This window comes from Mirounga leonina, unplaced genomic scaffold (assembly GCF_011800145.1).
Source record: "Mirounga leonina isolate KUSES-001 unplaced genomic scaffold, KU_Mleo_1.0 Mir_154, whole genome shotgun sequence".
Classification (NCBI taxonomy): domain Eukaryota; kingdom Metazoa; phylum Chordata; class Mammalia; order Carnivora; family Phocidae; genus Mirounga; species Mirounga leonina.
In genome coordinates this window covers 28,596,180-28,609,712 of record NW_023270389.1, presented here as the reverse complement: position 1 = coordinate 28,609,712, position 13,533 = coordinate 28,596,180, and the positions used below count along the sequence as shown (strand labels likewise).

General features: G+C 55.3%; 1 protein-coding gene and 1 long non-coding RNA gene across 3 annotated transcripts in view; one reads left to right on the top strand and one right to left on the bottom strand.

The window, feature by feature from the left end:
- The window catches only part of KIF21B (kinesin family member 21B), a 48,006-nt gene extending 46,615 nt beyond the window's left edge, over positions 1 to 1,391 (bottom strand). For both annotated transcript variants that reach the window (XM_035010364.1, XM_035010365.1), the window contains exon 1: positions 1,145 to 1,391. In XM_035010364.1, coding sequence (XP_034866255.1) covers positions 1,145 to 1,185 — 41 coding nt within the window. In that variant the 5' untranslated portion in view covers positions 1,186 to 1,391. The remainder of the gene's footprint in view (positions 1 to 1,144) is intronic.
- A 315-nt stretch (positions 1,392 to 1,706) lies between these two features.
- On the top strand, positions 1,707 to 9,221 carry LOC118014222. The gene is made up of 2 exons (XR_004680226.1): positions 1,707 to 1,876; positions 8,510 to 9,221. It is a non-coding gene; the product is annotated as an uncharacterized LOC118014222 (long non-coding RNA).
- The last annotated feature ends 4,312 nt before the right edge of the window (positions 9,222 to 13,533 follow it).

Genomic DNA, 13,533 nt, shown 5'->3' with positions numbered 1-13,533 from the left:
CCTGGGGCAGGAGGGGGAAGCTTTGCCCTAGTCATCTCTGGCCCTGTCTAGAGTGACTTCCATGGACTCTTGGAATCTGGGTCACCTACAACCCAGGGAATCTAGAGACCTGTCTCAGAGACCCACCCCAGCCCTGGACCCAATACCCCCACCCCCATCATACAGGGCTGGGGCAGAGATGGTTGTATTTCTCCACCATCCCTGCCTCGGTGACCAGTCTCAGATTGGCCCTCTCCCATCAACAGACCCCTCTCAAAGAGAAAACCCTAAACAAAAACAAGGAGAGGTGGGGTGGTGTAAAGCGTCTCAGCCCAACACAAAGGACACATATGGCTCAACTTTGCATGATTTCCTGCTTCGCACTTCTGTGTACCCCTCCCAATAGAAGCCCCCCAGCCATGTCCTCTCCCCACCTCAATTCTGTCAGGATGTCACCGCAAGTCCCAGATAAGTCCATGCACCACCACCCTACCTCCATCTTATCTGAGCGCCTGAAGATGGGGTATCAGCGTCACACCCTCCTGCCCTCTCAGAGGTAAAACCTAAGATACACCGCTTCCCCCCTGCCCTAGCTCCGTCTCCTCTTGGGACAGGGCCAGCACGGTTCTCTCCAAAAGCCCTTGACGCCCCACGGAAGGCCAAGGCACCGTCCTAGCCCTTCCATTTGTCCCTGCACTCAATCAATCGATCTTTGTCTGCGGAACCGGTTCCCGCCCTCCTAGCTGGACCAAGAGCACAGAACTAGCCGGCTGGGGTGGATGAAGGGAAAATTCCCCCCCCGCCCCAATATCCCAGTATGAGACAGCAGCCCTAAGGGTAGGCGAAGAGGAAACACACAGACGCTCCGGCCTGGGCCAGGGCTGGGTGTGAAATACCGGATTTCCTTGTTTATTCGATTTTCTGATCATTAAGGGCTCCCAAGAGGGGCCCGAAATTACCACCCAAACAAAGCCACCTTCCAGCAGCCCGCCGGCCGCCGATCTCCTGCGGCAGCCGGTCCAGCGCACGGCGCCCTCCTGCCTGGCCCATGCCGGCCCCTCCTCCCGGGGTGCGGGCTCCGGAGTGCGCCCCCCGGCCCCACGCCCACGCAAGACAAAGCCAGAGCCCCTCCGCGCACGCCCCCAGCCCCGCCGCCGGTCCCTACCTGACGGCCACCTTGACGCAGCAGTCCCCCTGGCCGGCCATGGTCCTCTGGCTCTAGGGTCTGGGCGTGGATCAGGGGCGGGGGTCTGGGGGCCGATGCCCCAGGCAGCGGCAGCGGCTGCGGCTGCGGGAGGCGGGGACGCGGGCACTGCTCGCGAAGTCTGCCGCGGCGGCTGGAGGTGACATGCTCGCGGGCGGCAAGCCGAGGGGCTCACCCGCGGCCGGGGGAGGCCCCAAGGGGCCGGGCCCGCGCGTCTCCTCGCGCCATCGGGTGGCGGCGCGCAGCTAGCTGACAGCCCGCGGCGCGACCCGCCGCTCCCCACGGCGCGGCACACGCGCGCACACACCTCCCACCCTCGCAGCCACCTCCCGCCGCAGCGCGAACAAAGGGGGCGGGGGCCGGCCCGGCCCAGGCCCCGCCCCCCAGCCCCTCCGGGCCCGCGCCAGGCTCCGCCCCGCTCCGGATTCACCAATCGAAGGTCCGAGGCAGCAGCAGGGGCGGGACTTGAGCCTTTAAAGGGACCTCTTGGCTCGCGTCCACCCTCTCGCTGGGGGGCCGGCGGGATTGGCGGATCGGGGAGGAGGAGGGCCCAGAAGCTGACCACGCCGGAGCCTCTGTCCCCCGGAGTCGCAGAACCTCAGCCTCGATGGGACCTCCGTTTCATAAAGAGGACACTGGGACGCAGAGAGGGGAACTACCCAAGGTCACACAGATTTGGTGGCTAAGCAAGGGGTAAGAGCCCAGGTCTCCCCGGGGCGGAGTGCCTCACTTCAAAGCATCGCACGGCGGTTAGCGGTTTATATTTTTAAAGCGCCCTGAAAGCTTCCCTTCTGATTTGTAACAGTGAATTTGTCAACCTTTATTGAAGGAGATTCTTGCTGGTGACTAACAAAAATTCCCTCCACCTCCACCCTGCAGCATTTTAAAATTCATCTTTTGGTTGGTTCCTGGCTAGGCTCCTCGCCCAGATGGGCTTCTCCCTCTGCTACCCCAAGGCGGTTCCACTGACTTTTATGACCCACAGATGACCCTTCTGGACCTGGCTCACACTCTGTCGTGGCCGTGGCCGTGGGGGCAGAAGGTCAGTGTTGGAGGCCTGAGCTGCTTGCTCAGGGAGACAAGAGAACAAAGGGGGCACTCAATTCCAGGCACCTGGGTAGAGGCTGGAGGGGCCAGATGGGTGGGGAAGGGGACAGAGCAGTGCAGCTGCCTTTACATGGATATAAAGGACAAGAGGGGGCCCTAGAGCCTTTAAGCACAGGGCAGAGTTGGAGAAGAACAGTGCTCTGAGAAGCCACAATTCCCTTTCCACTCCACCTACCCTCCCTCTGAGCCCAGACACCTTCTCCCTGCGCCCCCCCCCCCCAACTCCCAACATTGGGGCCATTCACAGGGCCCTCACCAGCTGCCCTCCCTTCCCACACTTCAACCAGCTCCCTCCCCTGGAAAGAGCCCAAGGGGAGGACCCAGCTGCAGCTCCAGATGTGGATCATGCTCTCTGGGGGGGGGGGGGGGGGAACGGGAGTCAGACTCCAAGCCTCTTGCATCACCCTCCAGTGATGATGAAACTATGTCAGAGATTTTGGCAAGGGTGTGGGTTAGGGTCTGAGGATGTATCCGTTGGTGCCATCCTCCTCCCTTCCCTCCCCTACTCACCCGCACAGATAACGTCTCCATCCAAAGTCAAACCAAAACAATGATAACTTGAAGGGCAAATTTCAAGGGCAAATCAACACCCCTCTCTCCAACCTGATGGAAAACAGGGCACCACCAGCAGTGACCCAAGGGTGGAGGAGGAGAGGGAGGAGACTCTGGTGGCATCCTGCACCTTTTATTAGCATTTGAACCTAGAGGAAGCTCTTTCTGGGGCCAGTAGGTCACCCCTCCCAGAGCAGCAGGCACGCAGAGTGTTGAGTCAGATCCTGGACAGTCTCTCCCCATCTTCCAACTAAAATAAGAGGTGGGGAGGTAGCTAACATTTATGGACCATCTATGAGAACCAGGTACTTTATATGCATATTCTCATTTCATTCTCCTAAACTTGTGAGCTGGGCTTTATTATTATTTTTCAGTTTTGCAGGGGGACAGGGGATGAGTCTCACCCTGCATGTAAGCAACAGACCCAGGATTTGAACTCCTATGTCTTGTTCCAGATTTCCCAGATCACCTCCAGGCAACTGCCCAGAGGGAAGGAAGCTGAGCTGACCCAGGCTTTTGCTCCAGGTGTAGCCCTCCTGGATGATAGTGCTGCCTTTTGCAAAGCTGCTGGATTTCTCTGGGGCTCATCTCTGGTTTCCTGCCTCTAGGAGGTCCCCTCTGACTTCCGAGAGTAGGTGACCCTTCTGACTCACAGCTTCACTGCTGGGAAATGGCGCCAGAGGGGCTGCACCAACTACCCCTCCCCCACGCCCATCCCTCCAGGCTAAAGGATGTCCAGCCTGAAGAAGCAGGGAGGCGCACGGGGCTGGCAACTCGGGCCACCTTGGCAGCTCCTTCCTGGACCTCCAGGGCAGCAAAATGTCCAGACCCGGCCTCCTGGGCACTGCTGCCCAGAGGTGAGGAGGCAAACTGGGCACAAAGGTCAGAGGGGAATCCAAGTGGCAGGAAGAGGCTTAAACTGTAACTTGGGGAGATTGAGGTTAGATGGGTGACGGGAGGCCGGGGACAATCCCTGCCCTCCTCAGTCTCCCTGCAGCTTCAGCTCAGCCTCTGCTTCCTCTCTCTGGTTTGTTCCCACCCCCACCCTTTCCCACCACTTCTCCCTCCTCCCAGCTGCTCATCTTTCCTTCGCTAACCCTGAAGTTTCTCAGGGAGCTGCTTATACGCCTATCTCCCCCAAACCCCACCCCTTCCCTCTCTGCCTGACAGAAACAGGCAAACACACATACACACTATCCCGGGTTTGGCCCAGAGTCCCCTATTTGGACCGGGGTTTGAGCCCTAGTTCTCGTCCTGAGCTGAGGCCTTTCCTCACCGGGCGTCTAGGGGCCTCCATCATTTCTCTTGACAGGAGCTGTGGGTGTCTGGGCAGATGGGAATGTGGGGGAGCTGAGGAGGACCCTCTCCGAGGCAGGAAGCTCCCACTCATGTAGTTAAAATACTCCTGCAGCAACTTGAGGAAGCCATCTGGCCCAGATCTCTCAGGCACCGCCTAGCTCTCGACAGCAACCCTACAGTAACAAATCAATATACCTAAGAGACACCCTTAGGCTCTAGAAATGTCTCCAGAGGTGGCCCGAACTTGAGTCCTGTTCCCTTTTATCTTCTTTAGGATTAGCACTAGGCATTGACATTTGCAGAAACTAGCTGAGCATTGTCCTAAAGTTCTGGGGGTGGAAAGTACAGAGTTCTGGACCTCCAGTCCTAAGTGCCGGCCCCACCCCAGCGGCTCTGCTTGGTTCCATGGGATAATGGGCATGAGCCCATCCTGCCAGTCCAGCCATGCCCTCCAGTGCCCACCTGAAGAGGGAGCTCAGCTCTGCCACCAACAGGCACTCAGAGCCCTAGAGAGGGTCTACTGGGGTGCAGATTCAGAGGTCTTAGCTCAGGCTTGGGCTCAGCCTAACTTCCTCTGTTACAGAAGGAGACAGACTTAGCCTTAGAGGAAACCAGAATTTGTTATAAATAGAAGGGAGAGAGAGAACTGCTGTGGATTATAAACACCCTGTCAGTCCTAAAAAACCCTAACTATTTTTGGTTTCAAATGTTAATGACAGTTGAATTAATACTCCGTATAACCTCAGACATGGGCTCTTCATCCGCTTTCGACTTTGCCATGCTGCCTGTGAGGGCCAAAGGCAGGAGGAGCAGGTGTGGGCAAATTCTCAATGTCACAGAATGCTAGGGTTGAAAAGAACCCGAAGATCATCTAGTTTTACAGCTTTGTTTTCAGGTGAAGAAACCAAGGCCCAGACAGGTAAAGAGACTTGTCCACAGTTGTACGATAAGCTGGTGAGCGGGGACCATGGGACTAAACGCATGGTCCCATAGTCCCAGAGCAGGGCAGCTCCCTCAACAGCATGGAAGGACCCAGAGGCCACATGTGAGTTTATGGTTTGGATAAAAGCTAAGACTGTGCAAAATAACAGATAGCTTGGAAGCCCACATGTGGCACTCCGAGTCAGAGATCTGGGTTCAGATTCCGGCTCTGCCACTCACTAGCTATGTAACCCTTGGTGAGTTACGGAGCTACTGCAAACGTCCATTCCCTCACCTCAAAATGAGGATAATCACCCTCGCCTCATCGCAGGACTATGACGAGGTTGAGATAAGGTAACCTGGATCGAGCGCCCAGTACTATGCTCGGCACAAAGTGGATGGTAATTTCCTTCACGTTGCCCATGGATTCTCTGCCCCTTCTTCAGTGGGCCTCTGTCCTCAAAGTGGGCATAAAGAAGTTTCTTGCAGGACAGGGAGTCTCCAAGATGAGTGTGGATGAGGCTGGTGCAGACAAGGTGAGGAGGTTTGGCTGGCCTGGGTGCTCCTTGTTGATCCAGGGAGGTGGGAGAGTTACTCAGCCTCTGCTGGCCACTCAGTGGGGCGGCCCAGGGAGGGGGGCCAGGGGAAGCGTTTGCAGAATGCAGGAAGGAGCCTGGCATGCTGGATCCCTTCTGTACACAAACAGTCCTGGTCTCAGCCTCACTGGGGGTTAGCTGGAGGGCAGCTCAGCTTCATTTTACTCACCCCGTGTGCTACGCTGTGCCAAGGATGTTACATAAGACTTCTCATTTAATCCTCACAACAATCTCCGAGGTAAATACTGTCATTGTCCCCATTTTGCAGAAGAGGAAATGGGCTCAGAGGTCACTTGGCCAGAGCAATGGTCGTTAATGCTGTGCACGAAATATTTCCGGCCCTCTGGTTCTGTCACAAGGCAGGACTCATGTCCTCTGTGTTAGCGATGGCCATGTGACTGACTTTGACCAGTGACGTGCAGGCCAAACTGACACGTATCACTTCTCGGTGGACTTTAGGAGCTCCCCGTGCCCTCACACCACTTGATGTTTTGTATGGAGTTTAAGTGAGAAATAAACTTTTATTGCGTTCAGAAATTACGGGCTTATATGTTACCTTGGCATAGCCTAGCCTAAAGTCAGTAAAGGGGCAGAGCCAGAATTCAGAGCCTTGGTCCATAAAGATCCCAAAGGGCCCCAGGACCTTCTAGGACTCCACCTGCATGTCTAGGACCCACAGAAGCCCTGTGGGGCCGTAGGAAGGGGCAGGCAGCCTCTCTGCCTCCGCTTATCTCTACTCCCTATGATTTGACTAAGCTATGGCCATGTTTCCAGATTGCTGGGTACCAAATGAGCGTGGTTCCATAGTAACCGCTTGGGGGCTTGGGGGTCTCCTGGCAGCGGTGCCGAGCTATCCCTTGGGGGTCAGGAGCCACTCTGAGAAGTGGCCCATTGCTTGCCTGGGAAACTGTTCTCAAGTTGGGTATCAGGAACCTGTGTGAACCCCAGTTCAGAGCTCCTGGAGGAAGCCGATCGTGGAGTGGATAGATGCTCTCAGGGCACATGCCGAGCAATGACAGCTACCATTTCAGAGTATTGTGTCAGGCATTGTTTAAATGCTTCATGTAGTGCTCACAGCAACCCTAGGAAGTAGGAACAGCTATCATCCCTGTATTAACAGAGGACACCAGGAGTTGCCCAAGGTCACACCACAAGTGATAGAGCAGGGGTTGAACCCATCCAGGCAAGCTGATTTCCTGTTTCATCCTGTGTTGGATTACAGTGAAGAATAAGGATGGATCTAGGCCTTGGCGGCTGCTGAGCTCAAAAAACGAGCGGAGCCCCCTGAGAAGTCACCTGCTTCATAGGTCCACACAATGCCTTGCACACAAATGTTCATAGAAGCTTTATTTGTCATAGCCCCAGACTAGAAACAACCCAAATGTCCATCGACAGATGAATGGATAAACTGATGTAGGTCAAATAATAGAATACTATCAGCAGTAAGAAGGAAAACTATTGGGGATGCCTGGTGGCTCAGTTGGTTAAGCGTCTGCCTTCAGCTCAGGTCATGATCTCGGGGTCCTGGGATCGAGCCTCACATCGGGCTCCCTGCTCAGCGGGGAGTCTGCTTCTCCCTCTCCCTCTGCTCCTCCCCCTGCTTGTACTCTCTCTCTCTCTCTGGCAAATTAATAAATAAAATCTTAAAAAGAAAAAAAGGAAAACTACCAATGGTACAGCATGGATGAACCTCAAAATAATTATGCTGAGTGAAAGAAGCCAGACCTGGGCCCGGGGGGCGGTGAGGGTGCAGAGAGGAGGGAGGCAGGGGCAGTGAACAGAGCAGGGAGCAGCAGAGGAGGGATTACTAATAAGCACCAAGAAATTTGGGGGGTGGTGGATAGATCTATTATCTTGATGGTGGTGTTGGTTCCACAGCTGTGTATACATCTTTCAGAAATAATCAAATCGAGCACATAGACTATGTGCAGTTTATTATATATTAATTATAACTCAACAAACCTTTTTTTAAAAGGTAACTTGCTCCAACTTCTTTGCTCCAACAGGGGTGCAGAGCAGCTGGTAACTGTTCCTGGGTCCTCGGGACAATGAACTGCAGTCCTGGCTACCTAAGGGCAGTTGAGCCCTGTGCCCTGCCTCAGGTGGCCTGTGGGCTCACTGAGGGTCCCCTCTCCCCCAGAAGGGACAGGGGTGGGGAATTAGCAGACACAAAAGGAACAAGCAGGGAGCCAAGCAGGGAAAGCAAAAGAGAGGGGAAAAAAAGAGATGATGCCAAGGAAGGAGGAAGGAAAGGGGCAGAACCCCCAGCCCCAAACGTGGTGGTCAGGAGGGGGCCTCCGAGGCAGTCCTAGCCAGGAACCCAGAGAAGCCATGTTCCCTTGCTTCAGATGCCACCCTGGTAAGCCCCTTCCCTCTGATTAAGTTGACAAGTAAGCCCCACCCTGCCTAGGAGCTAGTGATTTCCAGTCCCCAAGGATGCAGCATTGCCTTGGATTTTAATACATATTTGCTTCACCCAGACCACGCAGAGGAAATTGCCAGCAAACAAACATTTAACACTTTAAAAATAGGAGGAGATGGGCGGGGGGGTGGGGGGGGTGGTGTTAGAGACTTGGAGGGAGGTGGTGGGGGAGATCACACAAGATTAACCTCTGAAGGACGCCTTTACACAAATATACCAGGTCGGGAATTTTATGGGACAGTAACGAATGCCAGCACACCAGGCTGTGTGTGTGTGTGTGTGTGTGTGCTGAATCTCATGGGATGATTTTAGGAGAATTTCAAAGGCCCTTTGACAATGACAGCCTGCATTGGCCTGAGGTGACATAATCTCTTGAAAAATTAATCTGTGTCTTTTCCCCCACGCCTGTGCTTCCTGACACTTGTCCAGCTGACAGAGAAGACACTTCACCTTGAGGAGAATTAGCCGGGCCTGGGAGGATGCAAAGAGCGTGAAAAGAACTTTTTCTTCCTCTTGAACTTCCAAACTAGGTTGGAGGATCCAAAGAAGAGTTAGACGTCATAACCCAAATTAGAATGAACTCAGAGGGAGAGGCCATAATCTGTCTCCCCTGCCCCCAGGCTTCCCCACCCCAGATTGACGAGCGGCCCTAGGGCTGGCCAAGACGGGAGGCCCAGCCTGGGGGGAGGTCAAACTCCAAGACCAGAAGACCAGACATGGGGGCACCTGGAGAGACAGCTTCTGAGGGAGCCTGGCACTAGGGCCACTGAGTCCCCACCTGCAGACCCCTCCTTGTGGTTGCTGGGGTGAGCCCTCACCTCCCCGCTCAGAGGGGACATCTCAGAGATGACAAGTGCTGAAAGCTGCCCCCCTCCAATCAACCTTGGTCTGCATGCTGCCTGAGAACAGTCCCACATGGGACACCCACCTCATTGAGCCCTCATCCAGACCGAAAGCAAAAGGTGGGGTCTCTGCCTCCCCCCTCCCCAGAGAGGCAGTGGTGGTACTTGGGTGTCACAGGACGGTGGGGCAACCACCCTCATTATAGTAAGTTAGACATAAAATTGCTGTTTTATAGACAAAAGAGACAGAATATCAGCAATTTCAAATGATTCAATCTAAGACACATGATTTAGCAGTTGACGCGGTGTGCTGTCATGCATTCACCCTCCCTCCCTCCCCTTCTCATCTCTCCCTTTCTCCCCTCCTTCCTTCCTCCCTTCCTTCCTTTGCCCCTTGCTGGGGATACAAACTTGATAAAGAAATTCACTGTCCTTGAGGAACTCTCAGTAGAAAAAACAAACTTTAAACTCCTAGTTACACTACAGGGTAATAAATGCCGTAATAATAGTTACAACACAAGAGCACTAAGGAAGAGGCAACAGAGTGTACCCAGGCCGTCGGGGAAGACGGAGGTCGATCACGGAGGCATTTGCTGGGTGCAGAAAGGCACCGCGAGTGGGGGCTTGTGAGTGGGGCCTGGGCCAGGAGGGGCTGCGTTGAGGGTGGGGCCCACTTGGCAGGGTGCGGGAAGGGTCTTGGGCCAGGTAAGCCGGGGACAAGGTGGGGGTTGGGGGGCATTGTCGGGGGGATCCTCACAACAATGCAAGAAGTCAGCAGCTCGAGAAGAGTGTCCAGTGGTCTCCCAGAACCCTGCTATAGCCAGAGATCAATAAAGAAGGGAGACCAGGAAAAAAAAAAAATAAGAGTGTCCAGGCTCTTGTCTGGCCCCTAGTGTCACTATTTCTTGGCCAGGTGACTCTGGGTAATTCACTGAGTGTTTCCGAAGGTGTGTTTCCATCGCAGAATGGGATTCACAAGGACGCCTAGTTTACGGACGGTGCTGAAAGACTGAATGAGATGTCGCCGGCCGGGCACTCAGTGAACTGGGCTCCCTGAATACCAGATCTTACTGTTCTACAGATGAGGAAACCGACATTTCACTGGCCTTTCTGAAGTTCAACAGAGGCCAAGGTCTCTTCCTGTCTCCTCCCACTGATGTGGAAAGTTGGGTGTCTATGGCTCTTTCCTTCTCTGGGGCTTGGTTTGCTTTCGCTGCATGGAAAGAGTCACCTGGCTCCATCAGCTGTCAGCCCCACGGCAGGAATGACATGTTATTGGGATCAGATGCCAGAAAAATGGGCGTCAAGGTCAGCTCTGGGTTGGCAGTGCCTTCCATAGTGGCTTCTCCGGAACCAGGCAGGGCCTGTGGGGGATGCGGTCTGGTGCAGAGATTCCCTGGGCTGACAGTCACATTGCCTGGCTTTCCCTAAGAGGCCCAGGACATCCCCTGAGCTCAGTGTCCTCCCAACTTAAGGGTCTGGCTCTCTCACTAGCCAGCATTGGACAGAATCAAAGCAACAGCTTCTTACCAAGGGCTGGGTCTTTACATGGTCACCCTCACACCTTTCAACACCCTGGAAGTAGGAACTAGTCCCGCATTTTATGGAAGGAGGAGCAGAAGCTTAAGAGGATTGTGTGAACTGCCTGACATCACAGCATGGAGGTAGGTGAATGGGATTCAGGTGTAAATGGGTCTGGCTTCCAACCAAGTCTATGCTCTGAAACCCGTTGCAGAGAGTAGCCATATGTTTCCTTTAAGAATCACTCAGCCCCATCGAGAGCAGGGTCTACACATGCACCGAGACCAGAGCCAGGGAGCTCCTCCCTACACTGAAGATAGTCTGGAACTGGGCCCATCCTCACTGGTTTTCAGAGACCGTCCATCTGAGCTTCACACCTTCCAGATGGGAGGGTTCTTCTAGTCTCCACGGCCGGCATGAGGCTTTGTGCCCATTCCCTCCCACCAGCGGCACCCCCGCCCCTTTTGGCAGACCCCGCACCCAGCAGCTGGGCCCCAAGTCTGCAGGGAATCAACAAGGAGAAGATAGGGGTCCAGCAGACACTGCCTCTGGCCTGTGTCCCCCGGCGACAGAAGGTGGCCCCCCCCAGCCCCTCCGGGTACACCGTCTCTGACAGTCCTGCTGAGCAGAGGGGACTGTCTCCCCGCACACCGGCCTGCTCCCCTCTGCTCCCACCTCCGCCCTCCTCCTTCCACACTGTTCTTTTCAGGCTTTATGGGAGCAGCCTGGCAGCTAGGTGTGTGTAGGGCTGAGGTGAAGTCCAGCTTGTTACCCCCTAGAGGCAGAGCCCCTCCTCCCTGCCTTCCCTGCGCCTGGACAGACAGCCAGTGTGGCTGGAGAACCCGGGCAGGTGACACGGGGCAGGGAGCCTGTGGAGGGAAGGGTCCGCGCTGCTCACCCTCGTCCTGCATTTATTAACAGTTACGGAGCCACTGGTCTGGGTTGACAAGCGCTCAGCTGTGGGGGGATAACTTCGAATAAAGTGGACCCGCTCCTGAGTTCGTGAAGCTAGCCTCTCGCTAGGGTAACAATAAACAAGCAGTTATGATCCCCACTGTACTGGGGGAGGGAGGGCGCCGTGTTTCTGGGTCAGGCTTCAGAGGGCTGTTCAGGGAAAGCTTTCTGCAGGAAGCCATAGCAAAGCTGAGAATTGAAAGATGACTAGGGAGGGATCCGTGGGCTGAGGGTTCTGGCGGCAGGGCGGGGGGAGACCAGGCCCTGTGTGAGGGCCAGGCCCGGGGGGGGCGGGGGGGAGACGTGTAAGCAGAGGCAAGGGTTTGCATGACATTCTGAGGATTTGGGGGTGCCTTTAAGGCTTTTAAGCAAAGGAATAAGACAACAGGCTTCTCCTTTCAGAAAGATCAGAGACAGACTGGGGGGAAGAGAAGAGAGGAGGCCAGGAGGGCAGGCCAGAGGCTCTTGCGATAGACGAAGTGTGAAACAGGGCTGCCTGGGTGGCTCAGTCGTTAAGCATCTGCCTTCGGCTCAGGTCATGATCTCAGGGTCTTGGGATCGAGCCCCGCATTGGGCTCCTTGCTCAGCGGGGAGCCTGCTTCTCCCTCTCCCTCCATCCCTTTCCCTCCACCCCACCCCACTTGTGCTCTCTCTCTCAAATAAATAAATAAAGATGTTAAAGAAAAAAGAAGAGGCATGAAACGCTGATTGAACATATCAGGAAAGTCACTGTAGACACAAAGACAAGCTTGGGAACTGCTTAGGAGGATGAGTCTGTGGGAGCAAGCTGGGAGCCCAGGACAACACCCAGACTTCTGGTTTGAACAGTGGGTGGGTTTCTTTGAGACCAGCAACACCGGAGTAGCAGCCGTCTATGGGGAAAGGACAGCAAGGCTGAATTTGGACACGATGTGCTTTGGGCACTGGTAGGACATACGTGAGTTGTCAGGGAGAAGGATATAGAGATGTGGAGTTCGCTCTAGCCATATGGAATTGGGAATTATCAACACAGACACAGCTGAGAGCATCCAGAGACACTTCCCAGGTAGAAAGAGGGATCAAGGACACAGACCCCTGAGGAATCAGTCCCCCACTGGAGAGGTAGCTGGGCCAGGCGAGAGCTCACAGGGAACCGAGGGGTTGGAGCACTTGAAAGGTAGGAGGAGGGGCGCCTGGGTGGCTCAGTCGGTTAAGCGACTGCCTTCGGCTCAGGTCATGATCCTGGAGTCCCGGGATCGAGTCCCGCATCGGGCTCCCTGCTCGGCAGGGAGTCTGCTTCTCCCTCTGACCCTCCTCACTCTCATGCTCTCTGTCTCTCATTCTCTCTGTCTCAAATAAATAAATAAAATCTTAAAAAAAAAAAAAAAAGAAAGGTAGGAGGAAATTCGGGAGAACCAGGGGTGCAGGCATGTCAGGAAGGAGAGAGAGGTAAGTCGTTCCTAATGCTGCCTAGAAATCAAGGAAGGTAAGGACTTGGGGTCCCCTAGATTGGCAACAAGATTGTGGGAGATACTGGTGAATGATGGGCAGAAGGCAGGCTGCATGGGGATGAGAAATGGGAACTAGGAATGAAAATGTGGATGAGGAGACAACCCAGGGAAGAAGTTTGGTCTTCAGAAATGCACTAGACAGACAGACCGACAGATAGACAGACCGACAGACAGACTGACCCCCTGTAGGTAGACAGGACGGCTGCAAGGACATGTTGTTAAGAGGGAAACACCTCAAACGTGACCTACAGACAGAGGGAGGAGGGGCCGAGGGGGAGACAGGAGACTGGCTGGGGAACAATCCGAGGAGGGGTCAGGAGGGAGGGAGGAGAGCAAGAGACAAAGGGGGCGAGTTCCTCGGTTTGGTAAGAGGAGCTGAGGGAGGGACCCTGTGGCGGCGAACAGCAAGCTGTTGAAGGGGGGAGCATGGGGGAAGCCGCTGGTGCTGCGGCTTGAGGAGAGGAGCCCTGACAGAGCCCAGGACCCAGCTCTGCAGCCAGTGGGCGTCTCCCTGCCCTCAGTCTGGGGCCGGCCGCGGAGCCAGCGGACCCCACCCGGGGCTTTGCCAGGGGGCTGTGGGGCGGCCCAGCGGTCACCGCGGCCACGGCCAGTGCCGGGCGAGCTCGCCACGCCACCTCTCGGGGCC